The following is a 20,783-nucleotide window of genomic DNA, read 5'->3' as shown; positions in this document are numbered from 1 at the left end:
GGAACCCTCTCACCCTGTTGGTGGGAATGTAAATTGATATAGCCATTATGGGGAACAGTATGGAGGTTCCTAAAAAAACTAAAAATAGACCTACCATATGACCCAGAAATCCCACTTCTGGGCATATACCCTGAGAAAACCATAATTCAAAAAGAGTCATGTACCCCAGTGTTCATTGCAGCTCTGTTTACAATAGCCAGGACATGGAAGCAAGTTAAGTGTCCATCGACAGATGAATCGATAAAGATGTGGCACATATATACAATGGAATATTACTCAGTCATAAAAAGAAATGAAATTGAGTTATTTGTAGTGAGGTGGATGGACCTAGAGTCTGTCATACAGAGTGAAGTAAGTCAGAAAGAGAAAAACAAATACCGTTGGCTAACACATATATATGGAATCTGAAAAAAGAAAAAGTTCTGAAGAACCTAGGGGCAGGACAGGAATAAAGACGCAGACGTAGAGAATGGACTTGAGGATACGGGGAGGGATAAAGGTAAGCTGGGACGAAGTGAGAGAGTGGCATGAACATATATACACTACCAAATGTAAAATAGATAGCTAGTGGGAAGCAGCCGCAAAGCACAGGGAGATCAGCTCAGTGCTTTGTGACCACCTAGAGGGGTGGGATAGGGAGGGTGGGAGGAAGACACAAGAGGGAGGGGATGTGGGGATATAGGTACATGTATAGCTGATTCATTTTGTTATATAGCAGCAACTAACACAACAATGTAAAGCAATTATACTCCAATAAAGGTGTTAGAAAAAAAAGATGCAGGAGGAGACACAGAGGGTCCCTTTGTTGGCATACTTCACATGTAAGTTGACACCATTGGATGTGGTGTAAGTTGACACCTCTTTTGAAAAGAAAATCAATTCATTCCAAGGTATTACCAGAGTGTCACTCCATAAAGTGAATTTCCATATGAATCATCACCTATGGCTCACTTTTCCCCATGTTTTGACATTTTACACCTTCATTTATCTGCCCATTCACTCACACATGGGTCAAACAACACTGTGGCGGAGAACAAAACAGATGCCATCTGTCCTCAGAGACTTCACACTCTAAACAGAAAGAGAACAAGAAACAAGCAATTACAATGCAATGTGTTCAGGTAAGCACAGGTTTCCTGGGATTCTGAACCGGATTTGGGTGAAGTTTAGTGTGAGACCTGAAGGGTTAACTGGGTGTATGTAGGAGAGTGTCCTTTTTTTTTTTTTAGAAAAAACACATAACGTTCAGGGCATCATGTCTGCATATTACACTCAAATAATTCAGGCAGAAAAGCATATAAAGATGGAGATGAAAGAGAGAGAGGGAGAGAAATGTAACTTAATGTTAACAACTGCAGAACTTGGGAGTTCTTTTTACTGTTCTTGCAAAGTGTCTGTAGGGTTAAAATTATTTCAAAATAAAAAACATTTTTCATGAAGAAAATAAGGAGCTACAAGTTCAACAGCATTATCTATGTTTCAATATTACTTCATACTTTTTCAAGCATTCTGCTACCTTATAGGTATATTTCAATGTTACTGCACACTTACCAAGCATGATACTATTCTACCCTGAAGGTAAAATTACATTTCATCTTATTTTCTTTCATCATACATTTGGTCTAGCGCTTCATCTGAAAAAACTTATTAGGAAAAAATACACATTTTAATGTAGGACTAAAACATAAAACTTGCAGAATTAATTTCTGAAAAATTTTTAAGTAAAAAAAATGTGTTAAGTAAAAAAAAAGAAATGTTACTTCATTGCTTTTTTTTTCCAAGCTGGTATATAAATAGTATAACTCATTATTGTGCTCAATGGAAGTGACAAGTCAATTTTCTCGCTGTTTCTTTCCTGGCTAGGTTTCGTATGTCAAAGCTATTGACATTTGGATGGCAGTGTGTCTCCTTTTCGTGTTTTCAGCACTACTGGAGTATGCAGCTGTCAATTTTGTATCGAGACAACATAAAGAACTTCTGAGATTTCGACGAAAGAGAAAGAATAGGGTAGGCGATTAAATGCATTAAGTTCTCTGGGATACAATTCTCCCTGGAAAGTGAATTTGGGATATTTAATAGGGAGGTACAGAGAGGAAATGGGGACAGGGACTAAATGAAATGATGTCCCTTTGGTTTTGTCCAGCTGAAACTTACATTGTCAAAAATAGCCTCAGGGAGAAAATGGTAACATCGAACTATACACAGCAGATCTGGTGACTTGAGAGTTTTATCAGCTTCTTTCTAATGTATGTCCTGGAAGGACACCATTATTTGCTTCCACTAACAAAATCTATCATTTCTTATTTGCAAGGTTGCAGTGTTTCTGATGGTTTTACTTGACATAAGTCAACAAATATAGCTATTAAAGTTGTACCTTTTTTCGAACTAATTCCTTTAATTGTTTCCATCAAATATCACCTATTTATTAATACTATGATGCTGATGTAAAACTCTGTGGTCTCCTTTTTATGTATACTTTTATGTTTTTAAGACATTTCTTCTGAATCCCCACTCGAAACACAATAAGGTGTATTTTTGCCTTGCTATCACTTGATAAGTCAAACCCAGAAGAAATTTTATTTAGAGCATCATTGGGAGACCACATGAAATTGTAGAAGTAATCTCCTAATTGGATTTGTAAGTACAGGATGGCAGTTGTTCACCTCTATTAAGACTTGTAATGTCATCTCTCTCTATATTTACATAATTTCAATTAGCCCCTTTCCTTTTCTGCAAGGGAGAGTCTCTATCAACCAGCATATCTTTGAGTTTACTTTTAATGTGGATGTGCCAGCTGACATTTTGAAAGCAAACGATCTCTTAATCAAGAGAAATATCAAAGTTGTATATTACAGGAGAAATTGTGGCCAGAATCCAAAATACTGTAATATTTAAGTCAAAACATTCTCAACTCTTAAAATTAATAGTCTGGTTTATATGTAGTGTGCATTTTTAAGGATTTAATTGTTTAAGGAATTTCTTATGGTTTCTGAATGACTGACTGTGATTTATATATTTTATAAATTTTTTTAAGAAGCTCTAAGCCATGATCTCCCAGTGCTAAGCCTACTCAGTATTAAACATATTCTAAGGCAGTAACTTATCCAATCATGTCTAATTGACTCCCCAGAATCATCACCTGCTCCAATAAATACCCCAATTCACTGTTGCATGGAAGGAGTTTCAGCATTGCAATACTCTGGGTAACACGGTGGACAGAAGAAACAATGCCAGGGCTTGCATTTGATCAAATTTTTATAACTATTAAAGCACATCATTTATACATTAACATATATTTTCATGGAGAGATTAACTTTTCTTTATCTCCTGTCCCCCCACCTCTCCCAGTCTGCTGGTTTCCTTATACTTTTCTCACTCTGCCCAACCCTCCCTCTCTCTCTTTCCTCTTCTCTTTCCCTCCCTTACTGCCCATTTGCTCCTCTGTTTCATATGATACCTGGCACAGGCTGAAGCACTGTAACAGAACAAAGCATTCTGTATCACAGGGTGAAGCTGTTGTCTTTTTTCCCATTAATGACTGATTAAGACTATTTTTTCCTTCTAACATGAATCAGAAGTAAAGCAACACTTATTTCCCCCTCTAATTTTCGTTCACTTTTTTACATTTATTTTTCATTTCTGTACCTTTTTTCTCCTTCCTACATGTAGGATGTATCAGCCACGTGCTGCAAACACCAGAAATGGGAAGTCATTCACATGTGGTGTCCAAAGGGAGGTCTGAGAGCTCAGACATTTTCTGCACCCATCACACATCCAGCAGTCAGAGTAGCTAATGGATAACATAACAGGCTACAAGTTTAGATACTCAATTCTGATTTCTCCTTAAAAAAAAAAAAAAATCCTTACCAAAGCAGCTCTTTATCCAATTTTACCACCTGTAAGTGTATTGGGATAAAAATATTTGACACCCCTTATTCTTTGGCTCACAGAAAGACAGCAAGATTAATGTTTCTAGTGATTGGCACTCTAGAAAAGTATCAAAATGCAAAAATAGTTACACCTGATTATTTTCTAATCACTATTTGAAATATTCAGGGAGCAAATATTGTAATTAACATTTAGTGCAGGAAAAAAAATCCAGTGTTGTTTTTTTTTTTAAGTTCACTTCCTACTTTGGGGGGTGGATACCTTGCATATGTGAAAATCTATTAATTGATACATATGTATGTTAAGATGATCTATGCAATTAAAACCAATTGTGCAATTATATTTAATCATCTATGACTTTAATCATCTATCTCTGGTTTCTCAATCCCTTTTGGTCCACTTTACCTTCCCACAGACAGAAGCTTTTGCATTGGAGAAGTTTTACCGTTTCTCAGACACGGTAAATTCACTTTCTTAACTCTAAGTAGAGGAATGTGGTCATTGGTAAAAATGCAGACAGCACACTGTGCACTCAGGCAGTGTTTGGTGGGGAAACACAGCCCCTTGCACGCTGAAAGCTGAACAACCGCCAACCCCCTTCAGCTAAGGATACTCTCTTTTTCTAACAATTCCCTTTGTCTTCCCTCACTCAATCAAAAGATATTGAGATATTGTCTTTCATCCTATTAACCAAACTGGTCGAAATGATTTTAAAATAGATATTAAACAGAAATATCACATGTATCTTATAATAGTCTCCATAGAAGAAATAATCATATGCCTTGACAAAATTAGTTTCAAAATAAATGGGAAATTTATTTATATAAATAAGTTCTGAAAACAGCCCCTCTTGCCAGAAAATAGAGACCTAAAAATAAGGCAAAAATAAAATGCTTTGTCCAGCCTGTGTATCTCAAGCATCCTTTCTTAATGTTAAAGCATGTTGAAATTCTTTAGAGTAAATGAATGATTTTGGTTTTGATAGCATCCTCGGAAATGTTCGATTAAAAAGAGGTCACAAGGACACATGTCCAATTATAATGGCTAAATATTTAGAAATGTAATCTACAGTAGAGCGTATCAGTAGCTTGACTTGGAGGTCCATAATATAGCACTCAGTGATTAAATTTTAAACATACCAAAAGCCAAGAATTTAGCTTGGGAAATCATATACGAACAGTCCAGTCTACTAAATTAAAAATTTCTGGGATACAGTGTATTTTACAATACCTCCCCAGGGACTTCCCTGGAGGTCCGTTCAGTGGTTAAGACTGCGCCTTCCAGTGCAGGGGGTGCGGGTTTGATCCCTGGTCAGGGACCTAAGATCCCCCATGCCTCATGGCCAAAAAAAACAAAACATAAGACAGAAGCAATATTGTAGCAAATTCAATAAAGACTTTCAAAAAAAAAAAAGCTCCATATCAAAAAAAACAAAACAAAAAAACCTCCCCAGGAGATTCTACTACACACCTTAGTTAAATAATCACTGAACTATTTTTCTTTTCTACTAAAATTGCATAGTTGTTCCCAATATAGCTAGCTACTTCTTCAGTTTTCATCCCTGGTGGAAAAAAAATTCACATGATCCAATTACTTTTACTTGATTATCCTAACGGTAATTTTTAAAAAATTAATTGCCTTGAATTTGCATAATAGCCCATAGTAGCCTCTTTGGGAAAGGTACATATTTAAATTTTCAGTAACTAAACAGTTCATACATATAGTAGCATTAGTATAAAATACATGTATTCAATTAAATATTGCCTTACAAAACAATGCAGAAAGAGCTCTGATGAAAAAAATCAGATTTCTGTCACTAACAGTCAATAAATACTTATTTTTTAAAAAAGAAACAGTATGGTTTTTTACAATATCGTTTAAAATGCAAACACACTCTAAAATACAATAAATGCAAATACATTGATTAGAAATCTGTGCACGCCATTTAGTTTTATAATATTCTAATCATCATGCAAATTTGGGGTTGATCATTTTCACTCTTTGAAAACGATTTTTGTCAACCTAATAGCCTTCTGGGCTGAATGAATTCCTCATTTTTTTTTTTTAAACTATGCACTTTGCTTAGAAACGGTCTGAGCAATCAAAATCTTTAAATCAATATAATGAAAAGGAGGCTCAAGGTGGATGCCACGCCCTTTTTCATGAGTACTGACTTACATGAGTTCTTCTTAGTACTTTAGTTTGGCAAAAGGGGCAATAAATAAAATCACCCCCTTAGAGAAAGCTTGATCACAACAGAGGGCTGTACACTGATGTACATGGTATTCCAAGGAAAGTTTTAAGTTGGTTCAGCATTGGCTTAGGCATTGCATACAATGTTTTACACCTTACTTTTTCCTCTATGAAGGTACCAGGGAACCTTTTATATGCTGTGAAAGGATGCACATTCACTCTTGTATCCAAATTTCCCCACCCCACACTGTCGTAGCCTGCTGCGTGCTGATCACCCACCGCTGCACCTTGTCATAAATGCTTATCCCCGGGGCTGTGTGTGTGTGGGTGCATGCATGATATGAAAGTATTTTGGTTGGAAGTTGCTCTTCCTGTGTATGATATCATTACTTGAGTCCTGGAGGGTTATAAAGTCTTCAAAATATTTCCGAACATATGTTATTTGTTGAGCAATATGGATGATATGGGATTGCTTTAATGCATTTCATGCAGCTTCTGCACTGCAGTAGAATACTGCAATGGTTTGCTGAGTGAAAACACATACACACCGTGTTCTAGTACCTCTATCTTCCTACTTATTACTGTACATTAATTATTATTTGTGTACACAAATGAAATAAGAATGGACCACTAGTTCTAGATTCAAAAAATAATTACCAAGTTTGTATTTTGTTAGGTGTGATAGTTATCTTTTTTAAATAATTGACTGCATTTTAACTATCAGTACAAAAACTTCCATTTATGTGTGTATTTATATCCTATCTTACTTCAAAAATAACTCAAGGTAACGTTTAAGAATAACAAATAATTGATTTTTCTGCCTTGAACCTTTTGTCAGCTCTACAGTCTTAGGACAAATGCAAATATATACGTGTACTATTTTGGTTGAAGGGATGAGGCTCCATGCTTGGAAGCAACATGGTACCCATATACACTAAATTATTCAATAAAGTTTCCATTTGAGGTCAGTTTATGCTATATTCTAGAGTAGAAGATATTCTTTCAGTAGGTAAGTACTTCCTACAAATTTCTTTGATACATACCTGAGAAAAAGTAGGTTCTCAATAATTTCAAAGTAAATTCTATATGAGTGACTCTGATACACAGGGGTTAGAAATTTCATTTTCTCAAGTAAAACAAAAATTGTAAGAATTTAATTATTTCCTGCCAACAAATATTTTGAGTTTATGTTAAACACAACTATTTCTTAGAACTATATCCCCTCTGAAATATCTCTTTAGGGAAATAATATTCAATAAAGTAATATAATCTCTACTTAATTTAGTGACACTTTAGTGACTTCCATCACAAAGTTAACTAAAAAAGATACACTGCTTTTTATATATGCTGTCCACTGTAATATAGTATCTTATTTTGCCCCATAATTATGAGTTAGCAATGAAAGAATCTAGCACATTAAATAGAAATAGATGTACAGATTTTAAAAAATATTTCATTGACTTCTCAGCAATTCCCCAAAATATATGTATTACATTTTCATAATATTTCATCTAAAATATTCATCTTTTTAAGCTTACATTTTACCATTCAGTAATCTCCAAACCATTCTGAATCTAAATTCAATATGCCAAGCATAAACTTGGCTAATTCATAATTAATTCATGTCATCTATAAGAAATGCAAGGTTCCCCTGGGATTTCAAGGAATTTTATATTGACAATAGACTTGCAAGTCTAAAGTATTTTTAACCTCATATATAGTTATATTTTTTTAAGCCTTCCATTTTTAAGTGATATAGAGATGTATATAGTTGTCTAAACTGAGGGTTTTATTTTAAGCTGATACTTATTTCAGAAAAATAACTTTTAATTCATTCACATACTTCATCTTACCTTAGAATTTTGTAAGTGATGTTGATTTTTTCTCAACAAAACCAAGCCATTGTTTTGTTTATTAATAATTTTTTCAAAATCTACACACTTTGAAATCATATAAATGGGAATTAATAGCAATTCACTTTTCCTTCCTTTGTCATTTTCCTACTTGACAATGAAAAGTTACAGAAAATTATTTAAACAAAAAAACCTTTGGGATAATTTACTTAGCATCTTGATTGTATAAAGAACATCTCAAAGGTATCCAGTAGGGAAAAAACATTAGGATGAAAGTAACATATTTAGTGCTATTGTATCTCACAGCAATTCACATAATTAATCATCACTTATGCTGTTTTACATAATTAATATTTTGTCACCGCTCACTAGCAATCTTCATGCTTTCACCAAGCCTGCAACAAATAATATTTTTTGTTATTGTTATTTTTGAAGACTAAGAGGATAGGAAATTAATTCTTGTTTCATATATATGTTAGTTTATTATGTTTGATGATAAAGATGAAGCAATTCAACTGAATGACTATATTTACCCTTGGGCTTTCTTTCTGTAATAATTCTAGTTATAATATGCATGTTACATGAGTTAGTCTTTGGCATAATTCTCTAATTAAAGTGAAAAGCACTTAGAATGTTTCACAATATGGTATTGTTGCTTAATTAATGAAACATTTTTCTCACTTCCATATTTAGTGAAAACAAGTCCTCCTGTAGAAAGAATTATACACTAACAAAATGGCTTTTTATATTTTTTATTGCCTACCCTTCTAACTTGCTTGAAGCATAAGAGGATTGACTTGTGGGTAAATGAAGCTATTTCTTCAATTTTACTTTTTTAATCAGCCACGTTCTTTGGTTCATTTTAATTCATTCTATTTAATCTTTATTATTGTCTGTATTTTGAGTTGCAAAGTGGCTTAATTTTATGAACGTTGAACACTGGCTAACATATAGTGTCTGAGCCAAAAGCTTTAGATGTTTGTCTAAACCTTGCTTTTGTGGCCTTTAGTCCATTAGAAACCCAAGCTAAAGACCTCACCAGAAAATTGAATTATCTCAAAAAAATATTTGAGTGTTAATTGGAATAAAGAATATCACGCACCTCTGAACATATATAAACACGGGATAATTTTATGACTGAGTTTTACAAAACAGAGAAATTAGTTGAGTCATAAAATAATTTAATGCACCTTCTAGTATAGCAATCTGTTATTAATGATGAGCTAATAGAAAAACTTCATTCATGCTTAAAATTATTATTTTAAGTGTAGCCCTTCAAAAAGATCCCCAAAGTCCAGTCATTTAAAAAAAATTATAAGATCGTTTTGGAGTTCAGGGGTCCTTGCTTCCCTCATCTTCTCTCCGGGGTAGCGACTGGAGTCTGGTCCAGTAGAGCTGAGATCCTGTTGCTTAAGAAATAAGATGACTCCATGTGCCTCATCTCATGGGCTCACCCCAAATACCTGTGCTGTTTCATGGAACATACTAACAACACTAAAGCCTCCTTGATTGCAGGAATTAGGTTTGCAAGAATCCCAGCAGTTGTAGAGCAAAGCCCATCCATCACAACAGTAAGACAGTGAGGCAGCCAAGTGATCCTCCTAGTTTTATGCTGTCAGTTAATTTTTAGTGAAAAGTCTACAAGTGTGAGGCCATCTGGGGAGTCAGCAATTGGTAGGCCTATTTTATACAGAACTTTAGTGCTCGCTTAGTTTCTGTAGATTTACAATATCTAATGGTAAAATTGTTTAAGCTGTATTTTTCTTTCACATTGTGTATTATGTGACATCTATAATAATACAATTATAACAAACAAAATATTGATAATACGATAGCAACAATTATCGGGGGTTGTATGTATTTTTCTCACCCTAAAAAAATCTGCTATGTAGTGCTATAATCATCTTTCCCTAGAATAAGAAACCAAGAATCTGAGAATTAAATAACTGGAACTATCCAGACCCCTGGCAATAAATGATGAAGCCATGGAATTGCTTAACTACGATAAAAACATTTGCATTTTCAATGTCAATCTTGAGTCAGATTTTAAATTTGGACCATCGAATATATTTGTGTGACTATATAAAATAGTTGAAAACTATTTCCTATAGCACAGACATTTTAAAAAAATAATGCAGATGCCCAATTTTTCATTTTTTAGAACAAGAATCCTTCAACATCTTGCTTTCTATTACCTTTGCCAGGAAATAAATATTTGAATGAGACATTTTAATAAGGGAAATATTTTTACTTAAAATTAAAGTTTCTATTTTTTCACCTCCAAAATTAACAGGAAAGCCACTGGCGATACATTTGTTAGTGAAATCATATTCCAGATGCTTTTGAAAAAACAATACTGCACCAAGTCACATTATATAATGTAATTGTCCAAAGTCTATTCCTAAAGTATTCCTAGGTCTGTCATAAATTTAAAAATGAGTAGAGATACAGGTCATATTAATAGCCTTATAGATAGCCTCTCCTAGAAACAGCCTTACTTAAAAACAGGAATTATTAAAAAATAAAATAATACCTCCATACTAACACAGAAGTCACTACAGAGTATATTTTCATAAGCTGCCACTTCAAATTTAAATTAGAAAGTGTTAGAGGTGTTCAAAAAATGTTATATCACCATGGATTCAGCCTAACTAGGAGAGCTGCATTGTGCCTCTTGGAAATTTTTGTTTCCACAAATTGTGCGTTATGATCACCTAGAGAGCTTGGAAATGCAGATTACTGGGACAACCTAAATGTTCATGAGTACAAATCTCCGCAACTGAGATCCAGAAAACTGGATCTCAGCAGTCCCTGCCAGCGATTCTGAGACAGCTGCTGAGTGGACCACAGTGTGAGAAATATTGTCCTCGTCTGGACTGTCATTCTTGCATGTACATAGAATGTGGTCATTTTACACGTTGCCAGCTTTTATGATGGACGAGTGCTGTATGAAGATGATGAAGTTTAAATTGTTCAAAGTGTCATTTTCTATTTAAACACATATCCAGAGTAAAGTGGCTTTGTCAGTATAACTCCATAGCTCTGATTACAGGTTTGAGGAGGCCAACTTACTTGCACGACAGAAATAAACTTTAATCTCATATGTCATTTTCTCAGCTTTACAGTAGGATAAAAAGCAGGAGAGAGAGCAGATAAAGCGTCTTCATCTAAGTGCGAGGCCTTATAGCTTCTCAAGCACACAGGACTCTTAGTTCTCTCACCTACAGAGGGCATGAATGGCTTCCTAGTCTAAAGAAACAGATACAGTATCATAAGTAGCAACGATCCTTTCAGCTAGACAGTGCAAATGCAGTCGTGGACCCAAAACCATCCTATCAGGTAATACAAAAGAAAAACCTGTGAGGTGGGACAGAGTTAAGTCACAGCCTTGCTCTCTATCCCCCGACACTTCCACTACCAGAAACCAGAAACCTCTGTAAAGGTGTTCCCCCTTACTGTCGCTCATACCCACGTGGTCTGTGCACTCATCCAGTGAACCAACCAGCCCTTCATGTCCCGGTCATCCTGTCTTTAGTAATAATGTTTTCATTGCTCCTTCCAATTTCTGTTTAAACCTCAGCTCTGTGAGCTGATGGGATGTGAGATGCCCTTACTATGTTGTGTTCTTCGGCCATTTTATATACTAGCCATTTGTAAGTGTGTTCCTTTCTCCAAAGGGGTCTATTCCAGGGGCCCAGACTGATATAAAAGTGCCTGTTCCAAGCCATTAATAGTACTTTCAGCTATGGCTTCTGTTACAGTGTAAACAAGCCCAATATGGACCATCTATTTCTGCTAAAATCCATTGAATCCTCCAAGAGGCTTGGGCAAAGACCCTAAGCATTCTATCTGCCAGCTGTGTGTTAGCTCTTGTCCTCGGGAGATTCAACCCAAAGGCAATTTTCAAGCAATTCTTTATCTTGTTAATATTGCAGACAAGCTCTGACCACATCAGTGGCTTCATTGGGCAACAGAGGGACACGTTCTGTCCATTGCTGCATGGCCTGGACACCACCATGACTACATCAAAGACCAATCCAAGACATGTGCCTTGGCGCTGTAGTCCCCTTCTGAGCTGGTAATTAGATGGGGACTACATGACCTAATTAATTCTACCCTGGGATTTCTATAAGGAATTGCATCTCCCACCTTGGAATGTTCCTTTTTTTCAAGAGGAAATTGTTTTTTCATTTTTTTTTAATATAAAATTTATTTATTTATTTATTTTGGGCTGTGTTGGGTCTTGTTGCTGTGCATGGGCTTTCTCTAGTTGTGGCGACCGGGGGCTACTCTTCGTTGCGGTACACGGGCTTCTCCTTGTGGTGGCATCTCTTGTTATGGAGCACGGGCTCTGGGCACACAGGTTTCAGTAGTTGTGGCATGCAGGCTCAGTAGTTGTGGTTTGCGGGCTCTAGAGCACAGGCTCAGAAGTTGTGGCGCATGGGCATATTTGCTGCACAGCATGTGAGATCTTCCCGGACCAGGGCTTGAACCCGTGTCACTTGCATTGGCAGGCGGATTCTTAACCACTGCACCACCAGGGAAGCCCCCTTGGGATGTTCTTAACTGCCCAATTAAGGGCTCATTTGCCTGACCATAACGCAAGGCCACTGGCCAGGACCCAGGAGTCTCTGAATATCCAGATATAAAGCTATAGCTTTGAGATCAAGAACCGGTTCTTGTGATACTGCCACATTCACTGCTTCTCAAATCAGCCCATTGTGTAGACTTACCTACTCATTCCACTGCAGGTACACTGTGAGTCCTGACCATCCATATGAGAGTTTCCATTGGTGAACGAAGGGACCTGTTTTTCCTCAGTGGGAAGAGAAGCATGAGGTTCATAGCACTCTGGGTAGCTTCCATCATGGGTCCATTGTTGAAAGGATACATTTTCATATGATGTACTTCACCCAAGTTACTCCTCTTAGCTTGTTCCTGAATATGTCATTTTCAATTTTATCAGGGAACTTGAATGGAGATGACATTTTGACATCACGCATGACATGGTAGATATCTTAGACGTAAATAGAGTCTGGTACTCTTCAGATTCCTTTAGTCTAGGGACTGTCTCTACCAGAGCCCAAGAGAATGCCAGTAGCTGTCATTCAAATAGGTTAATCTGCTCATGGCATTAGAGCGTTTTCTGGTATAGAATCCTAGCAGCCACCTTAGGGTGCTGTTATTGAGCTTTTCCCAGAAACTCCAGTCTGCATGTTTTAGTAGCAGATACCTCTACAGTTGATGACTTTTAAGGCCTCAGAGAGGCAGCTTGGGTTATTGCCTGCCTCAGATGTCTTACAGTTGGCCCTTGTTCCCATTTCAAATTCAGTCTGTCTTGGGACTTCCCGGGCGGTCCAGTGGTTAAGACTTTGCTTTCCAATGCAGGGGGTGTGGGTTCGATCCCTGGTCAGGGAGTTAAGATCCCACATGTCTTGCAACCAAAAAAACCAAAACATAAAACAGAAGCAATGTTGTAACAAATTCAATAAAAACTTTAAAAATGGTCCACATCAAAAAAAAAAAAAAAAACCTTAAAAAAAAAATTCAGCCTGTCTTTCTGTCACTCTGTACACCATGACCAACAGAAACCCAGAACGTATCTGCCAGATTTCAAACAGTGCTGCAAGCTGTTTTCCTCGTAGTGGGGTCCAGGAGAATAGCAGTGTGTCCTTTACTGTTTGTGAATTGTCTCGAGTGGTTTATCCAGGATATTTCCAGAAACTTCACTGACGTTACTGGGCTCTGACTCTTGGCTGCATCTAGTGTGAATCTCAAGCTTTACCTAGTCATGTGTGCTACTACACTTCCCAAACCTTGCCTGACTTTCTCCTCCAAGAGGAAAGTTCTCATTCATCATTAACCAGCTTAGTCTGACAATGATTTGGACCAAACTGCTTCCAACCAGGTTGTGACACATATTGGAGAAGTCAGGTTTCCTTAAGGGACAAAGAGTAAGGTGACAGTCCACCCCACATGAAGACTCACTGTGTTTGAGGGGTTTTTTTTTTTTGTGCAGTACGTGGGCCTCTCACTGTTGTGGCCTCTCCCATTGCGGAGCACAGGCTCCAGACGCGCAGGCTCAGCGGCCATGGCTCACGGGCCCAGCCGCTCCGCGGCATGTGGGATCCTCCCGGACCGGGGCACGAACCCGAGTCCCCTGCATCGGCAGGCGGACCCTTAACCACTGCGCCACCAGGGAAGCCCTGTTTGAGGTTTTTTTAGATTGGGATTGAGAGGAAAGATGTAGCCAAGTGGACCAAAGCATACCAGCCTCCTCTGTCCTGAAACTCCTAGAGAGGTTTTACCATGTCCACCTCGTGGAGGCAGTTGTAGGGACTTCCTTAGTGAACCCACGTAGTCAGCAGTCAGCCTGCAAGACCTGCTTATTTTTATCATAGTCCAATCAGGACTATTTCAGAGAAAATTAACGAGGGGCTAGCACCCCTGCTGCCATCACGCCCTTAATCAGAGCTGAGTTTTCTTTACCTCCCTGTAATCTTGTGCTGTTTAATAGTTACTACAGCGGAAGGTTTAGGCAATTCTAAGGGCTCCCATTTTAGTACATCCAATTGCAACTGGGCTAAGGAACAGCAGCCCAAGATTAGGCTCACGCCAGAAATGGCAAGGTCCTTCATCCACAGTCACATCCTTCCCAGTTATACATTTAGCCAGAGGTGATACCGCCTAGTGGCTACGTCTTAGTCCCTTCTTTTCCTATCTGCAATTTTCACTACAACCATGATACCTACGAACACAGCGTAACTCTGCCTCCTTCTCTGCTCCACCAGCTTTTTAACATTGCTGTTAACTTCGCCTTCTTGTTTCCCAGCAGTCTTACTTCTCATGGTGCACTGGCTTCCACAATCCCAAAGAGCTGTGTTCACCACCCCTGGCCATTCTCCATTAACCATGGCACACAGCCTGGGACCCCACTCAGAATTGGACAAGGAGACCCTGGCCTTCGTGGGCAGGCTTCTTTGTGTCTTTGCAGATGCAGTCAATTCAGCCACCGCGTCAGCGCCTTTTGTTTGCATTCCCATTGGCACCACTGGATTAACTTCCGAGATGAAAGTGCCAGATTTAACAGGGCTCCTTCAGGGAAGCAGCTGCCGGAACTAGAACAGATTTGCTTCCCCCCCGGCTAGCGACAACGTGCCAGGAAGTCTTTCATAGGAATCCTGTCAGTTTTCGCTCTTTTCACTCTGTGTCTTGAAAGCCACCTAAAGAGAGCTGATAGAGTCTTCTCTGGCCAAGTTCTTTCTTCTGAATGGCCCAGATTTTTTTTTCCTTCAGTGAAACCCAGCATGTCAGCTGCAAGAGTAAACGTGTCCATGAATTGTATATACTCTCCTGCCTTCCCCAAAAGAGAGCCACCTGGGAACCCAGGCCTGGGGGACTCCCCGAATCACCGTGTCTACCAGAGTTTAGCTCAGAGCACATGGTTTGGGGAGGCTCATTTTTTTTTGCATTATTATTATTATTTTTTTTTTTTTAATTACTGTATGGCCAGCCCAGGTTTGCTACATCCCTTAAGAGAGCTGTGTCTTCTTCAGGGCTGTTCCAGTACACAGCAGAAAGACAACAGACGGCTTTCCTTCTCAGCATAGATTCACATCACCCAAGGCTTCACCCACTCCAAAAGCGTCCTTGAATTTACGCCTGCCAGCAATTCCCGAACGGCAACATTGCAGCAAGTTAGGAGTTCGCATTCACATCAAACGTTGTTTTTCAGCTGCAGCATGCAGAAAAATGATCAGCTCTTATGTCAATTAACCTAAAGATCCTGGCAAGTGTGAACCTCCCAGATATCTGCTGGTTCTTCTCAGCAAAGCGGCCCAGCTCCTATTTACTTTGTCCTGTGTGGTGTCTACTAGCCCCATGAGGCTGTTGAGCCCTAGAAATATGGAGTCTGAATTGAGGGTTGTTATAAATGTAAAGTGCACACTGATTTCAAGGACTTAGTATGCAATAAAGAACACAAAATTTCTCCTTTAATTTCTACTTGAGTCAACGTTTGAATAATATTTAGGACGTAGTGAGTCAAGGAAAATATACTATTAAAATTAATTTTGCCTATTTCTTTTAATTTAAATGTAGTTAATGTAAAGTTTAGATTTAAAATTACACACATAGCTTTCGTTGGTGGTTCCCATTATATTTCCACTGGCCAGGGCTGCACTGTAGTCACTCGTTTCCAGTGTCATTTGCCTGGGGTGGCAGAGGAGTGACATCAAGACGAAGTGCGGTGTCCCTCCAGGTCCCCACTGGACTTGTGCTTTCATCGTGAGCACAGGCTGCAAAGCTGCTTGATGTACGTGCTCTGGTTTCTCTTTCCCCCAAGTGGTTTTAGCTGCACAAAGCTAATCAGTTACTAGGAGACAAAGCCGCTTTCTCCTCAGTTTTATGACCCTGTTTCCCTTCGGTTTTATCTCACTCATCATCCATCTGCCAGTTCAACAGGGCATATGTGTGTGTCATCCATATCCCAACAGTATGATTCATCCCCAGTATTTTCTGTGGAGCTTTTGCAACCTCAAACCCAGGGAGGGTCAGGGTCACGTTCTCATCAGAACTCCCTCCCAGAACCTTTGGCTACATTGAGTCTGAAAGGATCTGAAAGCCACGTCTCCTTCCGTCACCACCACTGAGGTTTTAGGTTCAAACTGTCAATCAGACCCTCCAGATTACTTGGTCCTCTAGGAGCATGCGAGGCAGGTGACACGCCAGACACAGCATCTTCATTTCATGGGGAGGTCCAACAGCGACTCAAGAGCTTCTTCCCCCCGCCCCTCCAGGCTTCAGGCCACTGAACTGCTCCCCCAGGGCAGGTGCCACAGTAAAGGGAGAAAACTCCACATTCCTGTTTTCAAGGAAATCATGCTGGAAAAACTAGGTCTTTCTCTGCAGTTCTCAACAGCCAGGCCTGGTGTTACCCCTTTACTCACAGTTTGCTGGAAAGATCCAACTGAGAAAATATAGTTGTTCACTATGTATGTTAAATCTTAAATCTCTGTTTTGAGACAAGTGTGTATGTGGGAGGCTCTCTAAAGGTCTGAAAATATTCAATTCTCCAGAACAGATGGACAGTGGAGGAAGGTGGTTAAAATGTACAAACTTCCAGTTTTAAATAAGTTCTAGGGACATAATGTACAACATGATGACTTGAGTTAGCACTGCTGTAAGATATATCATGTATGATATAGTGGAAAGTTGTGAAGAGAGTAGACCCTAAGAGTTCTCATCACAAGGAGAATTTTTTTCTTTTCTTTTTATTGTATCTATACAAGACAATGGATGTTCACTAAACCTATTATGGTAATCATTTCACAATATGTGTAAGTCAAACCATCATGCCGTATATCTTAAACTTATACGGTGATGTATCGATTATTTCCCCATAAAGATAAAGACAATAAAAAGAAAACAGTTACTTAGCCTTAACATTTCCATGGTGGCTAAAAACACTGGCAGTATAAATGAACATCCCTATTAAAGACCACTAGAAAACCAATTTCCAATTTTTGTAAGACTGCAACAGTTACATGTAATTTGGATCATCAGCTTTTATTTTAGACTTGTTTCCTCAAAATTCAATTGCTTATACATCTTACAGTTGAGATATATTCCAGTAATTATATCTTTCTGTTTTTCAGGTATAATTGCCTTATTTCCTAATTCCCCAAAAAACTGTTTCATACATTATTACATCAACTTTGATTATCCTCTCAGTTTTAGAATCCATTAAAATTTCTATTTTTCGCTTTCATATTTTGTAATATACTGTTCATTAGGCCTGTACTATCACAGACCTAAAATAATTTTCAAGAGTTTGAGCCAGTTAATTACTTTTAACTCTTATGTTACCATCACAGAGTACTTTCATAAAAATTGAGCTGTAACAACTTTTTAAGATGTCATCTTTTTTTTTTTTTTTTTTTTTTTGTGGTACGCGGGCCTCTCACTGTTGTGGTCTCTCCCGTTGTGGAGCACAGGCTCCGGACGCGCAGGCTCAGTGGCCATGGCTCACGGGCCCAGCCACTCCGCGGCATGTGGGATCTTCCCGGACCGGGTCACGAACCCGTGTCCCCTGCATTGGCAGGCGGACTCTCAACCACTGTGCCAGCAGGGAAGCCCTAAGATGTCATCTTTTAAACATTGAATTTTAGTAGCAAAAATCCAATTAATTGGCAGTTACCTACAGTTACATTCCAAACAAATGCATTAAATTATTCATTAATGAATTTCATTATAAAGGATTAAATACCATATTTTCCTATCACGAACACATTTCATTTATCATTTGTTAAAATAAATTTATTTATTTTATTTTTGGCTGCGTTGGGTCTTCATTGCTGTGCGCGGGCTTTTCTCCAGTTGTGGTGAGCAGGGCCACTCTTCGTTGTCGTGCACGGGCTTCTCACTGCGGTGGCTTCTCTTGTCGCAGAGCACGGGCTCTAGGTGCGCGGGCTTCAGTAGTTGCAGCGGGCGGGCCCTAGAACGCAGGCTCAGTAGTTGTGGTGCATGGGCCCAGCTGCTTCACAGCATGTGGGATCTCCCCAGAGCAGGGCTAGAACCCGCGTCCCCTGCATTGGCAGGCGAACTCTCAACCACTACGCCACCAGGGAAGCCCTATCGTGTTTTTATTAAGTAATTTTTTCTTTAAATTTTGTTTTTTTCATATATATACATGGAGAATTCTCTTCAATTTGCAACATTTTAGAGAAAAATAACAATACTTTTAGGACCATGGTAAGTTATAATTTTCTTTAACATGAAACTTCTGCCAGATTTCCTTCATAATTTCAACAAAACCAATGTACCTTAAAAGTAATAGTATATGAACTAGAATATCTGGCCATCTGATAGTATGCCAAATGGGTTAGTATAAAACATCAAGTGAGAATAACAATAACCAAGCAGTGTTGTCGATCTAGATTGTATTTCCCAATGAAGTAACATGAAATTGTAGGAAACAGGCATTAAAATGTTTGCCTCCATGAAAAAGAAAAATTCAAACTATGATCATGGTATTTTCCCTTTGACATCATATATGTACACATTTAAACACATGATGTGAAAAAAATCTAGTACATGAACATATATAATATAATATCCAAATAGATTTTTTTCTTGCTCGATTTATTTAGATATTCTAGCAATATGTAGACAATACCAGAATATTTAATTTTTCCATTAAAACATAACACTTGACTGTTTCATTGAATGAACACTTCTGTATGATGCAGCAGGATAAATCAGTAAAACTTGAATAGGAAAGAAAAGCAACTCACCTTTATATGTTTTACCTTTTCATTATAACAATGTTATCATTTATCATGATAAAGCTTAAGTTATCGTTCTGAAATGCCTGTTATACATGCCCTATTCCATGACTAAAGTGCTTTTTTTTTTTAACATCTTTATTGGAGTATAATTGCTTTACAATGGTGTGTTAGTTCCTGCTTTATAACAAAGTGAATCAGCTATACAGATACATATGTTCCCATATCTCTTCCTTCTTGCGTCTCCCTCCCTCCCACCCTCCCTATCCCACCCCTCTAGGTGGTCACAAAGCACTGAGCTGATCTCCCTATGCTATGTGGCTGCTTCCCACTAGCGATCTATTTTACGTTTGGTAGTGTATATATATGTCCATGCCACTCTCTCACTTTGTCACAGCTTACCCTTCCCCCTCCCCATATCCTCAAGTCCATTCTCTAGTAGGTCTCTGTCTTTATTCCCGTCTTGCCCCTAGGTTCTTCATGACCTTTTTTTTTTTTCTTAGATTCCATATATATGTGTTAGCATACAGTATTTGTTTTTCTCTTTTCTGACTTACTTCACTCTGTATGACAGACTCTAGGTCCATCCACCTCACTACAAATAACTCAATTTCATTTCTTTTTATGGCTGAGTAATATTCCATTGTATATATGTGCCACATCTTCTTTATCCATTCATCTGTCGATGGACACTTAGGTTGCTTCTATGTCCTGGCTATTGTAAATAGTGCTGCAATGAACATTTTGGTACATGACTCTTTTTAAATTTTGGTTTTCTCAGGGTTAAAGTGATTTCTAATGTTTTTCTTATGACAGGATGATGAGGTAAGGGAAAGCCGATTCAGTTTCACAGCCTATGGAATGGGACCGTGTCTGCAAACAAAAGACGGTGTGACTCCAAAGGGCCCAAACCATCCTGTCCAGGTAATGCCAAAGAGCCTGGATGAAATGAGGAAGGTCTTCATTGACCGGGCCAAGAAGATTGACACCGTCTCCCGAGCCTGCTTCCCATTAGCCTTTTTGATTTTTAATATTTTCTACTGGGTTATCTATAAAATTCTTAGGCATGAGGATATTCATCAGCAACAAGATTAAGTCTCTGGGGGTGTGCAAGTGTGCAAACTGTCAACTCAGAAGGAAGGTTTTTTGCCATAGGGCTGTGTGTGTGTGTGTGTGTGTGGTGTACAAATGATGACCATTTGTCATATGTGGCATATGGAAAGGTATTATTATGATTTGCTATGCAAAGTCATGAGGCAGTTGAGTACTTTAATGGATACAAAATATATATATTATAGGGATTCTATTTCATATTAATTTAAGATTATCTGTTTTTTCACAGTAAATCGTACAAGTGGAAGTATTGCTGTCAATGTGTATCTAATATATCACATAATAGTACATGTGAAAACTACTTTGGAATTCTTTGATTTTTAATTCAATATTAAATATCACAAAAGTAAAATTTGCACAGAAAACTTTGGAAAAGGAAAAAGGGGAAACGTTGAAGATAAAAAATCAGTAGTTTGAGGCTTTAAAATATTTTCTTACACTGTAGTTACAA

The 20,783-nt window shown here is 38.1% G+C and overlaps 1 protein-coding gene across 2 annotated transcripts in view; it reads left to right on the top strand.

The window, feature by feature from the left end:
- Positions 1-20,314, top strand: part of GLRA3 (glycine receptor alpha 3) — a 155,572-nt gene extending 135,258 nt beyond the window's left edge. Inside the window, exons 8-10 of one of the 2 annotated variants that reach the window (XM_029203388.1) lie at positions 1,864-2,007; positions 4,304-4,348; positions 20,036-20,314. In XM_029203388.1, the coding sequence (XP_029059221.1) occupies positions 1,864-2,007; positions 4,304-4,348; positions 20,036-20,314 (468 nt within the window). The remainder of the gene's footprint in view (positions 1-1,863; positions 2,008-4,303; positions 4,349-20,035) is intronic. The other variant, XM_029203389.1, reaches the window with a different exon arrangement.
- Positions 20,315-20,783: the final 469 nt, after the last annotated feature.

This window comes from Monodon monoceros, unplaced genomic scaffold, assembly GCF_005190385.1.
Source record: "Monodon monoceros isolate NGI ecotype Baffin Bay Population unplaced genomic scaffold, NGI_Narwhal_1 Super_Scaffold_5, whole genome shotgun sequence".
In the NCBI taxonomy this organism is placed as follows: domain Eukaryota; kingdom Metazoa; phylum Chordata; class Mammalia; order Artiodactyla; family Monodontidae; genus Monodon; species Monodon monoceros.
The sequence above is the reverse complement of the archived record's forward strand: the minus strand, read 5'-3'. Positions and strand labels throughout refer to the sequence as shown.